An 18413-nucleotide genomic window follows, 5' to 3' on the forward strand; every position below is an offset into this window, starting at 1 on the left:
CTGGTCCACCTTCTCTAATTAAGCAGGGTCGTCTTAGAGCACATGATAGAGGATTGTGTTCAGACGGTTCTTGAATATCTCCAGCGACTGAGGGAGACTCCACACCCTCTCTGGACAATCTGTTCCAGTGCACGGTCACCAGCACAGTAAAGAAGCTCACCCTCATATTCAGGAGGAACTTCCTGTGCATCAGTTTCTGCCCATTGCCTCGTGTCCTATTGCCTGACACCAGAGAAGAGCCTGGTCCATCCTCTTGGCACCCCCGTTTTAGATATTTATACACATTAATGGCGTCCCCTCTCAGTCTATTCTTTATGCTGAGCAGGTCCAGCTCCCTCAGCCTTTCCTTCTAAGAGAGATGCTCCTGTCCCTTCCCCATCTTTGTAACCCTTCGTTGGACCCGTTCCAGGAGCTCCATGTCTCCCTTGTACTGAGGAGCCGCCGGCGGGGCAAGCGCCGGGACAGCCTTTGTGGGGGGGAGCGGGGAGCAGCTCTAAGGGAAGCGCTGGTGAAATGTAAATGTGCACTTGTACCCTGGGGAGCCCGACTAGAATCCGCCTCCCAGGAGAGGGCAGGTTTCTTGGTGAGAGGTTTCTCTCCTCTTGATCCATCTAGTGGTCAGTTACAGAGGGAACCGCAGTGTTCCCTTTTCTTTTTTGCCGTCGATAGATGCATAGACCAAGGTATGATGAAATAGCAGCCTGTGTGACGTAGAATTCAATGAAATTGGGCCCCATTTCGGCGGGAGGGAGGGAAGAAAAAGAGGAAAAAAAAGTGTGTACTCATCCCTCGTTAGCCATCTGCACTACAAAATAAAGCATTATATCGGCAGGGTTAATATTACATTAGGTTAATGGAAGTGCTAAGACAAGCCCAGAGTTATCGGGATCTACTCAGAGTTTGAAATGTTCTTTTCTCAAAGCATTACCATTAAAAATTACTGTATGTTAGTCACAGCTTTGTAAAAATGGAGAAAAGTAATCACATGTTAATATGTTAATCATACCAAGCACAAATGAGTTTTGTTACTGAAATAGCTTTACTGTCTTCATACTTGGGAAGAGCTGGAAAAATTGGCGAGCCCATGGGAATTTGTGATACCAAATTGCTTAGTAAAACCAAGAGCAGCCTGTGAGGAACTAGAAGGAAACTAAGAAACTGACTATACTAGATTTGCAAGTAAAATTTGTTCAGTTGCAAATTAAATTTAGTGTTCAAAATTGCAAGATAGTGCATAAGAGAACTTTTATTCCTCAGAAAACAGCTGCTATGCTCTAAAACATGGATGGCTACTTTGGAAACACACCAGGCAGAAGTTCTCCCTGAGCTGCCTGCAACACTGGCAAAGTACATTGAAAGCAAAATAAATAAATTGCATTAAAATACATACAAAATGAGATTAGGAGTGTGAAACATGGTGAAGTCCTTGCCGTAAAATGCATGTTCAGATTTGGACGATTCTGGAGTTACCCCCAAGCAATCCAGTTTCAGGTGGCTCCCCCATGGCACTGCACATGTGTAGGCTGTCCCCAGTGCTGTGGCAGCCCTGGGAGGCTGAAGGGTGGCCACAAGTTTGGGGCACAGCTGTGTGTGTCCCCGTGCTGGCACAGCAGTCGGGCTGCAGGGCTCTGGGGGCTTTGGCTCAGCTGCAGCAGCAGAGGTAATGCCCAGGCTGCGTCAAGTCTGCCAGGACAAAATGACTCTTCAGAAATGTTTTGACCAAAGTTGAGCTAAGAGAGTTTATTCATCCCACGCTTTGTGCTGTGAGCACATCTCTTCCTGGAAATAGGAAGACTTGCCATGGCAGGAAGGCAGGGGTGCGGGGTCCCTCCCTATGCAGGCACTGGGGAGGAGGGAGTCCTGTGCTAGGCACTCCACAGTACTTTAATTAGACCCCAATTAGCTTTTCTTCCCCGGGCTACAAAGGCTTGAAAGTCCAGCCAGACAAATAAGATTTCTAAAAATGGTTGAAAATACTTAGGGAAAGGACTTCTGTGTGCTAGGAGACTAAAAGATGACCTTGTTTATCAAAGGGATGGGAGGTGGAGGAGCAACACAACTGATGAGTTCAAAATGAGAACTCATACAAATACTGAAAAAATCTTACTTTCCGTTTTTCAGCAAATGGCAGGCAAATGATAGACAATGCATTTTAAATTATTTTTAAATGAACATTTGTTTCTATGGTGCTAACAGATGTGACACCTAGTGTCATTAGATAATTTTGAGGCAAAGAGTATAAGAACTTTTATGTGGGTAAGGGGAAGAGTAACATTTGTGCTTTTTCCTACAAAGTTCTTAGTATTTGGCTTACTGGATTTTTTTTTTTTAATATAATTTTCTTTTCCATAATTGGGTCTTAAGAACTCACCTTCTCACAGATGAGGGCTAGGAAGAAAATTCCCATGTGAAGAATTTGTTCCATAATTGTCGAGACTGTTGGATTTTCTTCTGTGATGTCTTGCTCTGAGCACGATCAGATAAAGCACCAGACAGTATTCAGATCCCTATGGTAGCTTTTATGTAATGTTACATGTTTCCATGATTTTTCCCTTTTTCATGCATTTTTTCATGCATTAGCTATGGCTAATATGGGTATTTGTGACTCTGGCCTCACTGCAGTTCACTTTGTGTCTGTCCCTGGCCGGACTGCTGTTCATAATCTTATAATGTGCTTAAAGACCAATTTGGAATGTCACATAATGTAAAGGCAGCTTTTTATTTAAGTCTGTGTCGCACCTGCAGTTTATGTTACTATGCTTGTAAAAGACTTTCATAGTTCCCTCAGGGTTCTAAGGGCAGCACAAAGTTTTGATTCTAAGTTATAATCCTTTGAGGCTTTAGGGTCTGGTTAGCTCTGCAGTCATTTCTGTCCCTCTGTCAGCTTTCATCCAGAAGCTGACATCTCTTTGAATGCTTGAGCTGCTAGTTTTCAGATTCCTCTATAGGCTGGCTCCTTGGAGGCTGCATTAGTAGAAGCTACTTGTATCCTGCTCTAAAGAGAGCTTAATGAAATTTACAATCAGCCAAAGCTGTATTTGAGGTGTTTTGATGAGGACTTTTTGGTTGAAGTAAAACCAGAAAAAATGCAGCTCGTTCTAAGAGTCTGATGTGTTATTTTGTGTTTGACTCAAAACATACACTTTTATTGTTTCTATATACCCAGAATTGTTCCTAGTCATATTTATAGCCAATCAAGAAAAAACAGTCAATCAATAAAGTGTGCTCAGCTCCTTAAAAGATGAAAACAGCAGAATTTTTAGGAATACAAAAATACCATGCACGTTTAGCACAACAGCTGGATCAAGTAACGTTTGGGAAAAATAGTGGAGTTCATGACAACTGAGAGCCATTATAGCTGAATTAAAGCACAGTCTGCCTAAACCAAAACACAGATTCAGTAAAAACAGACCAGTGCTGAATCATACAGCATCCCCAGCAATTGCAGCAATGTTTGGTCTTTGAAAGAAAAAGTAAACTCTCAGATTTTAATTTTTTTAAATGGAATTCATCCTAGGTAAGCAAAACACCTAGGAATGAGTAACTGGAATAAATGAGGGTAGATTTTTATAAAGCTGGTATATAGTAAGGTGCTGGAAAAGGTGTGCATGTGCTTATGTTTGTGTGTCTGGTTGTGTGTGTTTGTTGATTTTCTAGAATACACAGGGTGTTGAGAAAAACATTTGGAAACATAAAAACTAGAAACCAATGTTGCTAATTTTCTGTATTTAATATAGAATACTTACTGCATTTGTATTAATTTTACATTTTTAGATAAAAGAAAAATATAGCTAGAAGGGTGAAGCAGTTTTAAATACAAAACTAATTTTTTGCCTTTTTACTTTTCAATAATTTGGGAACTAAAGAGAACTAGACACTGAAAATTTTTATTATATTGATTTTCATACTGAACCCTCAGCACCCAACAATAAATACACAACTTTGCTTTTCTTGCACTGCCAGCAGCAAAACGTTCAGTTCCAAATGACTGTAATTCTGATATAATACATTATTGATAACCTTTCTGTGTGCCTTAATTTAATTCTGCTGTATTGACACATTAGTTTTGCAGTCAACCATCTTTACAAACTTGTAAAAGCTATGGAATATGTTAATACGGGAAGGTGCATGCTCCGATGAACTTCAATGCAGTCAACGTAAAGTAGCCCCAGCTGAGGGTGTTCTTAAAGCAGAAAGCCCCACAGGGTGAAATTTGGGACACAGAGCAGGCATGCAGTTAGATCAAAGGGCTTTGTTCAAAAGCTTGCAAAGGGAGCTCTAGAGTTTCCAAGTGTCTGTGTTACTTCCCAGCCATTCTGTACAGCAGAAACATACTTTTCCCCAATGTGTATATGGTAATCAGCAGCTGTGCAAGAAGAGGAGAGACTCTGCAAGATTTCCTGTACAGCAATGGTGCAAGACTTTTATATACCACAGTTCACATGCTGTAGCCCCTTGATATCATATTGATGACTAAAAGGTAAACCAGTATATTTGAGTAACAATTCAAGAAATCACTGTTACATTTTTCTGTACCTCTGCAGGTGATACTGTAATTCACACATAAGTGATTTTAATGCTGAATGTAAAGAATGTAAAGAACACTGACTAGTAACTATTAAGCACACAGAATAAAAAACAAAATGATGCACCTTTAAAAGAAACAGTAACACATGCACCTTTTCATGTTTGTACCCTGATTAAAAGAACATCATGAATTTCAAGTATGAAATGATACAGTGAAATCATGTCCTGTGAATAGGTATCAATGGTAGTCTAGGTAGTACAGTTTGCACTGTAGGTAACTTTCCATCTTGCAAAACAGAATCCTACTGCATATGTAGGTAAAGTGACTTGAAATGCTAAAACCTGACATGCCAACTGTTGCACTGGTTTACACTGATACAATGCTGTAGAATTCAACAGGACTATGGTGATTTTCACCAGCTGAGTATATGCCCCAAAGTGAATGAAGAAATGTATTCCAAACTGCTTTGCATGCTCTCCTTGAATTATCAAATCCTAGACAACTCCAGAGCAAATGGTATTTTATGACAAAAAAGGAGAAAAAAGAGAAAAAAATTAAGCCAAACAGCATTAGCAGCTGTTTTAATTTTCTGATTTTTTTTTTTTTTTTTTTTAAATTGTACTGAGAAATGAAGGTACTGAGAGAGATTTTGATTTGCTAATGGACGTTGGTCTGGTGTAATATCAATTAATAAAGTTACTCTGGATGTGTCTCAGAAGCTGTCATCACTGTTCATAGTATTCTGTAAACATGAAACAAGTTTTAATAATGCCTTTTGAGAACATAACTTATCTTGCAGATTCTGAAACCAGTATTTCATCAGTTACAAACAGGCTTAACTTTAAATGACTTCTGTCAACTTCAGTGGGATTTGTAATGTGTAAGGTAGGCACACATGGAGCAGTAAGAACTGAATCTTATTTCTGATACATTTCTGTACCAGCATCCTGCTTTTCTCCACATCTCTCAATGCCACTAAGAAGTGCAATTCTGACCTTTTGTATAAAAAAAGCAATGAATAGAATTTTTTTGAGAAATAATGGAACTAGAGTTAAGATTTTTATCACACATTACAATTTATATAGTATTCTTGCTGATTTACTAAGCTTAAGTATCTTTATATAGACCTGAGCTGCCTGACACTGAAATCCGTAGACTTACAAGGCCAAATTCTTGGTTTAATTTAACTGTAGTCAGTGGAATTACAACAAGAGTAAATCACACTGAATGATTTTAAATACTCTGAATCTCCAATCCTATTTCATGCAATTGTCCATCCAGAAAAAAACCCCAAAACAAACCAGCACCTAAATTTGCTGCCTTTATGCTTTTGTTTAGGCATCAATCTTACTTCAAGCCCAGATGGGCAACTTTACCACTGCAAGAAAACTTTCTTCAGTTTCAAGATGCTGCACAAACTTGGCCCCTGGCTTAAGCATCTGGAATCAACAGATACTTGCTGGGCCTTCTAGAAACAAACTAAAGCCAAAGGCAGCCTATGTAATGTTTTCTAATTTTAGTTTTTCAGACAACATTCCCCCACTATGTGTAAAATTAGCTCTACAATAGCATTTCAAAGTAATCTGGTTATTCCTTTACATATTAAAACAAACAAAAATGCTCTAACGCATAAAAAATACTAAATCTGAACACATATACTACTCTAGTTGCAAAACTCAATGTACAAGTATGAAGCTTATTTATGATTTTTTTCAGACTGATCTATCTTCCAGCCTCTCTAAGAAGCTAGCTTCACTTCAACAACCAAAATATATACTAAATGCAAATAAACAATAAAGCAGCAAGACTCAACACATTTTTTTTTGCAACTACCCTTTCACAGGACTAATGTGTTTTCATAAGAAATGATATACTAAATCATAATAGCAATAATTTAGATTAATGTCAAATAACTTGAAGATAAATGTGTCCACATCTTCAATAAACACAGACTCCATTTCCTGGTGTCTTGGTGCTGTTATTAACCATGTGTCCTCACAACTACAGTCAGTTACTAAAGGAAAGCCTTTTTCTGCAAGTACTTTTTGTGAGCAACTATACTCAGCCGACTAAGCCCTCTCTGCTCTCTGGGACTGCTCAGCTGAGGTACAGTATTTGTGTCTTTGCAGACTTAGGCCTTCAGACTGAAGAGTATCAAGCTAGTGAGGAAGTACAAATACACACTGTAACACAGAAAGCAGAAGACAAGACATACAGAAGAAAGCACCCTGTGATGCCTTTGGGAGTTATAATACAAACATCACTTCCAAAGTATACAGTTCCAACTTGTAACACAGCATTTTGAGGGTGTAACTTTTCTTTACCTAGAGCATTCGAAGACATTATACTTTTAAAGCTGTTCAAAGTAATGCAGCAAAATATTACATTAACAATAAAATTCATATGAGATTCAAGGGCAGATATAGACCACTTAAATGAATTGGAATGAAATGGACCATAAATACATTAATCTGAAGGCTTGTGAGGAATTTACAAGGAAATCAAAGACTGCAAGGAACAAATGAATGTTCATCTGTGGGCTTGGTTTCAGAGCCAAAATTATACAGCTTTGTTAAGAAAACAGATGCTATTGGAAAAATAAATGGCACCTTTATATTTTCCCTATCTCAAGTATTTTAAAATGTGTTTCTTGCCCTAGCACAAGGGACTGCCTTGCCTGTGAATGGTGCCTGGCTAAGACTCCTTGAGACTTTCAGTCCATGTTTCACTTGGAACTGGCTCTCACTCCTTACCGAAAAGCACTGTCATAATGTAAACTTCATTTGCTCACAGTTCTGTGACTCCAAATGGGTTGTAGGAAGGGAGTTCAATCTCCTGGCAAAGAGATTCTGAACACTGTGAAGAATGACAGTGAGGTTTTTAACAGTGCTTAATAAAAGGCAGATGGGTGTTGAATTCCATTTGTTGGAAAGAAACAGAGATAACTTCACTCTCATGACCAGTGACAAGACTAGAAGCTGAGTCAGGGGAGGTTTAAGTTGGATATCAGAAAAAGATCCTTCACCTAGGGGATGACTGGGCACCGGAACAGGCTCCCCAGGGAAGGAGTCATAGCACCAAGCCTGGTTCAGAGAGAGTTCAAGAGGTGTTCAGACAGCACTCTTAGGCACATGGTGTGATTCTTGGAGTTGGACTCAATGATCCTGACAGGTCCATTCCAACTCAGCATATTCTATGATTCCCTTAATATTGACTATTACAAAGTGATCAAAATTTTCAGACAGTGCTGGCCTTCTCTCTTTGTGACATGGTATACTATAGGGTAATGCTTTTCTTTTCAACTTACTATGCAAAATAGAAAGGAGAATGTGTGTGGTGGAGGTGAAATAAAACAAATCAAAATACAACAAAGCTGGAACACCACAGGGTTGCTAGACATCTAAGGAGAAAAAGCCTCTGATCTCATGATGCTGCAGTCCTTCTATCATGTTATGATAGGTAACTTCAGTTCAAAATGTGCACGGCAACCAATACTTTCACACAAACACATCCCCCCTGAGCTTACCTAAGCCACCTTGTACAGCCTCACATCCACAAACTTCTTGCCAGCATCCAATTTCTGATGTACCTTTTGTCGTAGCTGCAACTCATGGTTACGGCCACCTTTCTTAAAAGGGACTCCAAGATAAAGTCCCTGCAAGAAATCATGGAGGGTTTTGGTCTTGTTAGAAAAACACTGCTCATTTTACTAGTATGCTGCAGACTCAGGCTGTATTTTAAACCCAGTTCAGTGGATTTTCTATCACAGATGAAGGATGATTGATCGAGATACACACCATCTACCCCAAATACAGCATTTTGTCTTTTCCCACAGAATGTCCAGAATTCAGTGTCATCCCTATTGTGTAGTGGGAGAGTTTTCTCAGGGGAGTTCTTATATCGGTGCTGTTTAAAACACAAAAAATAAAAGTCAACTGTCACAGAAACAGTAAACATACTGTCCCCTTTAGATCATGGGAAGACCTTTCCTCAGGAGAATATTTTGGCAGTTAAGGTTTGCTTGTGCCTAGTACTTGTGGCAGGGTCTGTACTTTAAACTGCCATAGCCAAAAGGGAATGAGCTTGATTAGCTACATGAATACAACCTGTCTTGAGAGTTGGGGACTGTTTCACAGTTGCTCCACCCCATGCTGGGAGGAATCCTCTCCCTGGGAATAGTGATCTTGGGGAAGGTGAGGGGAAGCAGGGTAAGCAGTAGGAGGCTGGCATTGCTAGTCTTGTTTGTATCCATAGAAAACTTCTGTGTAACAGGAGCATCATTGTGTGCTCTTGTAAAAATGTGCATCACAGACAGTTTTTCAGGGATCTTCTGTATTTAGTACATGAGCTTCTGAATCAAAAGCTTTTCTGGCTGACCAATTGAACATTATGTTCAATCTAATCTATTCTAGCTCATTGCTTTGCTTGAACCAAAAAGTGTGAAAGTAGCACACACTCTGCCATATTCTACTGTACTACTTCCCTGTTCCTAATGAGAAGCAAGGAAAAACTAGAGTACAAATCACTGGCTGGCCAAGACTGGAAGCTGCAGAGTCACAAGGCAGTAATTTAGCTCACAGCTACTTCAGTGGTAGTGGGAGTACCAGCAGGGTGAGATGCAAATGATAGGTAATTGTTGCTGTAGTGAGAGGAAGCAGGAAAGTTGGAAAACTGCTGAGGTAGACACCTCAGGGCTTCCTTCACAGTGTCACAGAAGGATGATCTGGGATAAGGAGAGGACTGCTTGAGTGGCTGAGTGATCTATCACTACATGTATTTAACAAGTGCCAGAGAACTACTGTGTAGAATTAGAGGTTTCCCGTCCCTGGAACTGTGAAATTTGTCTCTGTGCCAAGCCTAGTTGCTCATGCTTAATGGAAGGACCAAAATCGGCCACTCTGTGCCAACACTTACCCTGCCACCCACGCACATAGTCTGAACACAACAAAATGCCATGCAGCCCTCCTATTCTGCATTTTTGGAGGTGGCATAACAATAGTTAACAGTAGCTCTCATGTCGGCAGAGCAGCTCAGAAAGCTCATTCCTACTCCACAGCCTACAAAAAGTATTTTCTTTTCCCATAGCAGATGATCTGCATTATTATTTACACTGGGTGTCAGACAGACTTGCTAAGCTCTCATACGTGCTCCTGTAAGATGGTGATCCACCTGGACTCATCCAGCAAAACCTCCATGTGGATAACCTTATCAAAATCCAACTGTGCAAAACCATACTATTTTGGATGACCAAAGGATTTTCACTTTGGAGCAGGAGTCAACGTCTAATGCACAACACTGCACACTAATAGACAGTGTCAGTGCCTCTCCTGTAGCAGAGCTGTGCATTCTCCAGTGTCTGCAGCTGAACTACAGCCACTGTCTCTGTGGACAGCTTAATCTGCTCTCAAGCTGTCACATAAGACCTTTTTTTATATCTACCCAGAAAAAGCTCTAGCTTATGCAAAATCTAAAAAATAGAGCTGTTGCTATGTTGAAGAACTGCACTGGAACTCATGACTTGAGTTGGCATAAGTATCTGGAACTAAAATCCTGTTCATGAGTCTTGCTTTATCATCTTATGCTTATGAAAGTGAATGACAGGAGAAAACAAAACAACTGGAAAAAAGTCTTCCCCCTATGTTTATATGTAATTTTTCCACATAGTCAAACTCACTTGCGAACTCTCCTACTCTCTGCCCATTTTTTCTATCTTTCCATCACATCACAATTTTCCTCCTGCATCTAGCTACTCAAAATTGATCCTAACATTAAAGAACTGGAGCTTAATTTTTTTTAAAAAAGGCTGAGAATTAGCATAACATGATGTATGTGTGAAACATGGAATAAAATGAAGGGCTCCATATTGTTGAACATTCATTTCAAACCCTTTAGGAATAATTGTACAAAGGAATCTGTCAGTCTGTGAAAATTCATTTTTCATTCAGTGGCAGAGACTGTTCTCTGTCTGGATTTAACATGAGCATGACAGTGGGAGCAAGTATCCATGTAAACACCAGAAAATGGGTTTTTTTCAGGCATGTGGATGGGTTTAAGGTGCAGAAAGCTAATAGTGTGAATGTGAATTTGGCTTGCTCAAAAATGGACAGTGAGCTTGAGAGCTTTACGACACATCCTTGTAGACACCAAAGTAAATCACGAGTTTAACGTGATGTGTTTTCCCATCTCCTTTCAAACAGTACCGGTTGCTTTAGTGCAAATGAACATTTAAGTGGTAGTTTGAATAAATTCATAGTTGGATGCTTTTCTTCCATAAAACCCTATCAGTTTCAATGCTTATTTAATACACATTGTTTGCATTTACATTTTTCACATTAAAAGTATGCTCCTTTTCACTCATCCTGACAGTATTTTCCGAATAGTTCCTTAAAATCTCCAAATCTCCTTTTTAATCTTTACCAAGTGTCAGTTATTTGTGGGCGCTTTTTTTCCCCCCCTTTTTTTTTTTTCTTTTCTCTTTTTCAAAGAAGGCCATATATTTTGTCTGATCCTTTCTGGAAACAAAAAATCTGCTCTATCACAATCACCAACAATCAAAATACTATAGCAGAACTTCTTACTTTCTCTAGCCTTGCAGAAGTCTCATTAACATTGGGCTGGATAAAACCCACCAATATATTCTAACAGATAAAATATGCAATGTGAAGGGAAAAAGACCACATGGTTAAGGACTTTTGATTTATCTTTCTGTTTTGCATGGTCCTTCAATGAAGGCTGGAAATCCAAATATTACAGAAGTTTTCACAGGACTTTTAAGTCAAAGCAAATTTTCCACTAACTTTACTCACAGCAACCTTGGGTTTTTCTGCCCAGAAAGCAAAAAGCTCATCTGAGAATGGTGCTGGTTAATTTTTGTTTCTGATGAATACATGAAGAACTGATGGTATCTACTTGGCCTGGAAGAATCACTTTTGAGAACAAGTTTCCACTTGATTCAGTTTTGTTTGGGTGCCTATCACTGAATTAAAAACATAACACATAATTTTTTCCAGAATACTTTTTAATGGGAAAATATATGAGTTTCAAAATTTTGAGTGTTACAGCTAAAGTAATGATTTTCAGCTGGTTTCTCGGAGAGTCTAATGAGCCATTTTTCATCTTATTTGTGCACACTACTCTTAAGTGGTCTTTATGGTTCTTAAAATGTATATATTGCACATCAGTATGCAATACTTGCTAAGCTTCAAACTAAAGGGAAGAAATAATATAGCAATAGTATATTTGTCAGTTTATATGTCCACATCTTTCTTCTTTTAATGGCCTAGTTAATTAAAATCAATGAGAAAGCTTCTTTCTGTTTTACATAAATTATTGAGACTTGATGGTTACAGAGTCTAGTCCAGAAACTAGAATTGTATTACAGCCATTATCTAATAATTTGCAAGACACAGATAAGAAAACAAACAGCTCACAAATAAAACTCCAATTTGAGTCCTACAGACTGTTGGACTGTTAAAATTGTAGTCATGTTTTTGTACATCTGAACTGTACTTGCACAAAAAAATAGATATGAAAATAAAATTGGAAGCTTAAACATATAAAATCCCATTTACTCTTCTAGAGACTGTTTCTGAATTTTTTCTTCATTCAAAGTAACCTGTATACTCAAGGCTTAGTAATCAAAAGGAAGTAAAAGTGATAGCTTATTGATAGTCAGTTATTGAAGATTTCACCTCTCTGTGAAAGTAAAAATATATTTCTTAAATTTTCCTCTACTACTGCAGTTTGGAAAAATGCTTTTTCTAACATACTAATTTCAAGAAAATAATTTACACATTAAAAAAAGTGTGAAATCCTGTTAACATAAAAAAAGATCTTGATATTTAGCAGTTTTGAAGCAATAAAATAAATATGTTAGGTTCCTAAGCTTGCAATCAATTCAAGCTTCAAGCACAAAACAACAAAATCACTCAAATAGCCTAGTTATCTTCTAATTCACATTGTATATAAAAGTCTATTCCTGAACCTACTGTATATGAAAAATACTAGCCAAGTGGTTCTTTCTATAAAACAGAGTTCTTAGAATAAACTTCCTCATTATTCAAATGTGTCTTATATATGGAACATAATTAATTTATGTGGCCTTTAAAACCAAACTGTATGGTTTCTCATTCATATACATATTTGACAACTGAGGTGTTTTCAGTTGTGAGTCAGGTAAGTGCTCTGAGTTTGCTGGCTAAAAGGCCAAAACAGCATGTTTTCTCTTTATTTTCCATATTAAAGTTGGTCTAATACCTAACAGCAGAAAGAATTATATGTATAATAAAACATGCTTTTCAAAGACAGTGAGTAAACCTGTGAAAAGCAGCAAGGCACAATATTTTCTTCTTATTCACCAAAACAACCACTAAGTATAAAAACCAAGTAAGAGTTATCATGCTAGAAACCCTCCCCTATGCAGAAGATGTCCAAATGCTGCAATTTAGTGATTCCTTTCATTAAAAAGGCTCTGTACACATAGCACTAAATTTCTTTTTTTTGCAAACATGACACCCTCATTTTTTGGTGTGTTTTAAAACAGAAACAGCAGGAAAAGATGCTCAATTATTGAGCCTATCAGACACTAATAGGCTGAAAAAAACCTGGAGTGTGGGCATAGCCTACACAGAAATATGCACAAATCCTATTTTTAGAATTTTACTAACCACACAGAAGACAACACGGGGTACACGAAACTAAGCCTAAGCAAGGAGGTGCACAAAGTTCTTGTCTCATCATTGACTTAAGCTGTGGGACTAAAAGAAGCTACATTTGGTAACAGGAATGTAGGGGACATTGACACTGTGTAGCTATGGAAAATTTGGAAGAATCTTGCTGGAAATAGCACCTGTGAGCATCACTGAAACCTGTTTATGTAAGGGAGCTGAAGGAGAAGAACAGGAAGGCTGGTGTGAGCGTGGACAGGGAGAAGAGAAAAGGGCTGCACCTGATGGATTGCTACAGTTCAGCAATCAGCACTTCACTAGCTGGCTTTGGTGATTCTGTCCTTGGCTATTGAGTGTGGCTTTTTCTGAAGAATTATGTAGTAGTGATTAAAAGGAAAAAAAAAGGTTGGTGGGAGATAGAAACTTCTCCTTTCATTACTTAGAACACCCTGTTCTCCGCTAAGAAGAGCACAGTGCCTGGTTGTGGGTGTTCTAGGAGCTATACTTAATACATCTTTTGTTATTCAGCACTTTTCAGCTGCTGTTGAACCACTCCTGTTGAACAGAAGACATACAGGCTTAGTTATCACTAAGAAGAATTGCACTCTGAAGTCTTATTTAAAGGTGTACAAAGAGTTTTCATCACAGCACTTTCTTTTTCACATACACAATTCCTACATCCTACACATATGGCAGTAATGAGTAAAGGTACTAAAATACTAGAGCTATACCAGTAAAATAAGAAGAGCAAGGGCATGGATTTGAGCACAGTCCCCCAGTTGTCTGTGCTGTCTAACTATAAACATGATTCCTGGCATGGTATTAGCCAATGACAGTGCTTTGCCCAGCCAGAGAACAGGCTTTCTCAGTTTACTAGTGTAAGTGAAGCTCCACATGGTTTGGCAAGGAAGACTGGAATAAGATTAAGCCTATGGCATGTCAAATGGAATTTCTTCCTAAAGAGATCCGGAAAAAGAGGTAATTTGAAAAATTGTTGGTCCTTTGCAACCAGGCCCTTGCTACCACAAGGACCCCATTAGAGAAATATTTTCCCTAACCCTGCCAAGACAGAACTTAGATTTCTTGGTTTTGTTCCTGCCATTCCCAGTGGAAAGATGTTCCAAAATGCGACCATTAATGCAGCCTTTTGCAAACTGTTCTCCTGAATAGTCTCATTTATAACCTGATCCTACTATATTAGACAACATACAGCACCATGTTGCAGCAGCTCTGCTTCTGATTCCGTAAGCCAGCCCCTGTTTTTCTCTGCTGCTTTCTTAGCTCTTTGATACTACGATTGGGAAACACTGCTCCAGTAGCTAAATTCCTTGTGATTTCCACATTCTCATTCGTTTTTGGGCCAACACTAACCTTTGGCTTAAAGTGTTCTCTCCCCTCCTTTCTGTTTTTACCCTAATAATGTGTCTACAATCAGCAAACACTTTCTTTATTCTTTAGCTTTGCTAAGCTTAATAGAACAGATTCTTACATGGAACAGATGCACGTTTCTCTCTGAAAGTTTTAAGCCCAATTTGGAAAATATCATCTCCTCTACATTTTCACCCTGTATTAGTTGGTGGAGAGCTCTGGGAGAGTTCCCTGAGCAGTTGCTGGGAAGGCACAGCAGCTGAATGACCTGATAAGGTATGTACGTACTATAGATAGCTCAGCGCTAGGTAAAATGTGGAATGTTTTCAAAAGTGCTAAACTCCGTAGAAAACTTTTCTAATTGCTACTGTTGCAAGAGTCCCCTGACTTTTGGCTCGGTTTGTTGTTCTAAATTAGTGTCTAAAAATTATTAGCAAAAATTTCACTCTGGCCCATCTTTCCCTGTGAACATTAAAAATTATTCACGCTCAGGTCCACTGACCCATACAGGGATACTGTTGGATATCAGTGCAGTGGGTCTGCAGCTCCCCTAGGGTGTAGGAACAGAGAGAATGACAAAGGCAAGGCCAAGATTAGAAGGTTTGCTGCTGTGACAGCTCCCTGGCCTTCAGCTTGCTGCTCACAGAGCTTCCAAAATTCTGATGTTATGCATCTGTGATATCTCTGTGTGCAGATACCTCGTGTATGCTCTTGCCAGGCCTAATTTGCAACTTGCCTGTTCATGCTGGTTACGTTTTCCACAGCCTCATTCTGGGCATAAAGAAAAGCACAGCCCACTGCGTGCAAGCATCCAAGTGGTCCTTTTAAAATCTGGCTTGTTTAAAGTAGACCTAATTTAACCATGTAAAACACACTTCAGTGTCTAACAGTAACAAAAAGCTTTATCCAGGAGACAGATAAGATCCACTTACTATCCTAGCAGTGGACCATGACCCAGACAGTGCAGATACCTGAAATGCAGTTAACAGTGAAGTTTGCCACAGGAGAGACCTGCCAGTGAGATGGCTACAAATACCCCTGTCACAACTGGAAAAGTTACATTGCCCAGCTCACTGCTAAGGACCTGCTTCTGCCAAGCATGCCACGGATGAGGATGTAATGCTGGCTCACCATCTAGAGAAGATGAAATAGAGATGAGGAAGAGAGAAGCCTAAGGGACTGTCACAGGAGTAAGCAAAGCTGGCTGCCTCACTTAGCATCAGCTGTATTCATTGGACCAATATTCCCCCCCAGGTCATGTCCAGGTAAATGCACTGAAATCATGCTAGGGAACAGCTTTTATGGATTTAAAATACTTCTTTTTCCCCAGTACAGTATTAAAAAAATAAAAGTTTCTTTTCAAAATACTGAAAATATATTTTAGTTAAGGTAAAAATACTAAATATAAAAATTTCAGGTAATATTTAAAATAACTGTGCTATAAAGACAAGTGAATTGCTTAGTCATTTTGACATTCAATAATAGCACATTAACCTTAGTGGAGAGGCATGTGCCAGTGTCCCCACATGGTGGTTTAGGAGAGAAGGTCATGCAATTCTGCGTAGAAAACAAGCCTGCTTAGTAAGTGACATGTGAGGGATTTTGAAACACCAATGTTCATGCACTTGTGATGCACCGGGGGGTGTTGCAGGTAAAGCAGCACAGTATACAGCGTACAATGCAGCACAAATACTTCTCTGTGCTTGTTACAGGTATAGGATTCTCTGCTTCTGAACCAGAAATATTTTTTCTATTTTCCTTCTTGGCTGACAATGAAAACAGGTTGAAGGCAAAAATCTGTACTGATTTTCATTGGCTCTGCTCATGTCTTTGAGCTGGACACCAGAAAATTATTTGGAATGAGATGAAGAAAATATGCTTGCAGCTGTTTCCAAGGGGGAATGATGGGTCAGATGATGGACCAGAATGTGTCTGCATTTCAACACAAACTGACCATTTGGAAACTGAAACAGTAAGAACAGGACAGTTTTTTGAAATGTGCACACAAACATAGCTAAATAATAACCTGTTTGTGTATGAAAAAACCTAAAAGCCAAGACATTTATTATGATCATCATCACTGTTACTTTTATAGAGCAATGAAATGATAAATTAATTCATCCAAGTTTTCAAGTGGGGAAGCACCTGCATATATGCTATGAATGAACAGTAGCTGGATGTATTAACGCATGTATCACTTAACTGCAGGTTGCAGAGATCTGATATTTCAATGCCATTCTTTAAATATCACGTAACAATAATAATAAAGAAGTACCAAATCATGCTTCAGCAGCTAGAGAGAGAGAGAAATTGCATCATGTTTTGGCAGTGACTCAATCATCAAACACTGGCAACATTCAATATTAGAAGGATAAAATGGCAGCAAAACTGGTCAGCAGCTTCTCTTCGTCTGGAGTTTTCCCAGGTAGATAAACAAAACAAAACCAAAACAAACATAAAGCTGCAACAGGAGCAGGTCAAAGCCCCGGCCCTTGCACTGCTGATAAAAGTAAACTAGATTGATTTCCATGGATAAGCACATCACAATCCCAAAATAAAAGGCAAGTGCATAAAACCTCCAAATAATGATCTTCGCTAGGACAGCTATGTGGCTTGTATGGGACAGTGGCCTTGTCAGCTACATGTTGTGTTCATTTATGGTTCCTCTTCAGTCAGCATTTATGATGCATTCACCTCACTGGAGTTTTGGCTGGATGACATGTGACAGTCCATATTCTCCTTGAATTTCTCCAGATCATGGAAATATGGGTGAGAGAGGGCAACATATGCAGATATTCGCTTGGCTGGGTTGAATGCTAAGCATTTCTGAAAGTATGAAAAGAAGTTGGTTTTAGCTCAAATGTACAGGTAACAGTGCTAGCTATCATTGCATACATACGTTAATGCATACCACCTTCAGTTCATGGTCAGTATGAGACACAACAGGGTCTCAGAAGGTGGTGCACAATGATCATCCATATTAAAACAAGCAGTGGGGTCAGAGAATAAGAGTATGGTCACCTCAAAAATTACATGCCAGAAAATTCAAGTATTCACAGTTTATGAAATTCCAGAATACAGTTTTTCTTGAATTCACATGCACAGGACAGCCTTCATCTGGTTATGTTCTGTGTTCGGTTTTCCCTCTTCTTCCTCACTGCACTTCGATGGCCCTCCTTCCACATCTGTATCCCAGCCTTTGTCCAGCTGGCACTGAAATCTCTGCCCCAACCTTGTGTTTATATCTTGCTCTTTGCTTCATCCACCTCCATGTATTATTCTTCCTACCATCCTTGTGTAGCCACTTCCTAGTCCTCCTTTCTTTTCTTGTGTCAGAACTTCTATCATTTAACTTCAGAAATTTAATTCAGTGACTTTCAGTCCTACTCTCCCCTTTCATCAGTGGCTCCCAGTTATCATCTCTTTGCCTACCAGGAACAGATTTCTTTCCTACCTCACCTTCTAGGCATAGATATTTATTTTCTTCTTCCCTCCCTCCCATCATGCCTCCGCACTCACTGAGCTCTCTGCCATGTATTATTCCTTGTTGTTCCCAGAATCTAATTCTTATCCCATGTCTAGCTTCCACTTCCAAGCTGTCTGCAAGCACAACAGATGTGTTTCTCCTTTGTCATTTCAAGTGTCCAGATGTAGTCTGCAGCTGGGGGCTGCAGTCATGAGGACACTGGAGGATCATCTGCTGTTGAGATAACCTTGGCCAGAGACAGCGGTTCCTGAAGAGATGCATCAAGTATTTCAAGAATTGCACTAAGCCCACTCTACCTAGCTCATATGAATCAAGACCTTTAAAAGACTTCCAGAGAACAAATTAACTAGATTTCAAAAAGCAC

The 18413-nt window shown here is 39.2% G+C and overlaps 1 protein-coding gene across 2 annotated transcripts in view; it reads right to left on the minus strand.

Annotated features, from left to right (window-relative positions):
* Window positions 1–5121: 5121 nt before the first annotated feature.
* Window positions 5122–18413, minus strand: part of CDK6 (cyclin dependent kinase 6) — a 136370-nt gene continuing 123078 nt past the window's right edge. For both annotated transcript variants that reach the window (XM_017729289.1, XM_008629904.2), the window contains one exon: window positions 5122–17388. In XM_017729289.1, coding sequence (XP_017584778.1) covers window positions 17242–17388 — 147 coding nt within the window. In that variant the 3' untranslated portion in view covers window positions 5122–17241. The remainder of the gene's footprint in view (window positions 17389–18413) is intronic.

This window comes from Corvus brachyrhynchos, unplaced genomic scaffold (genome assembly GCF_000691975.1).
Source record: "Corvus brachyrhynchos isolate BGI_N302 unplaced genomic scaffold, ASM69197v1 scaffold142, whole genome shotgun sequence".
NCBI classification, from domain to species: Eukaryota; Metazoa; Chordata; class Aves; order Passeriformes; family Corvidae; genus Corvus; species Corvus brachyrhynchos.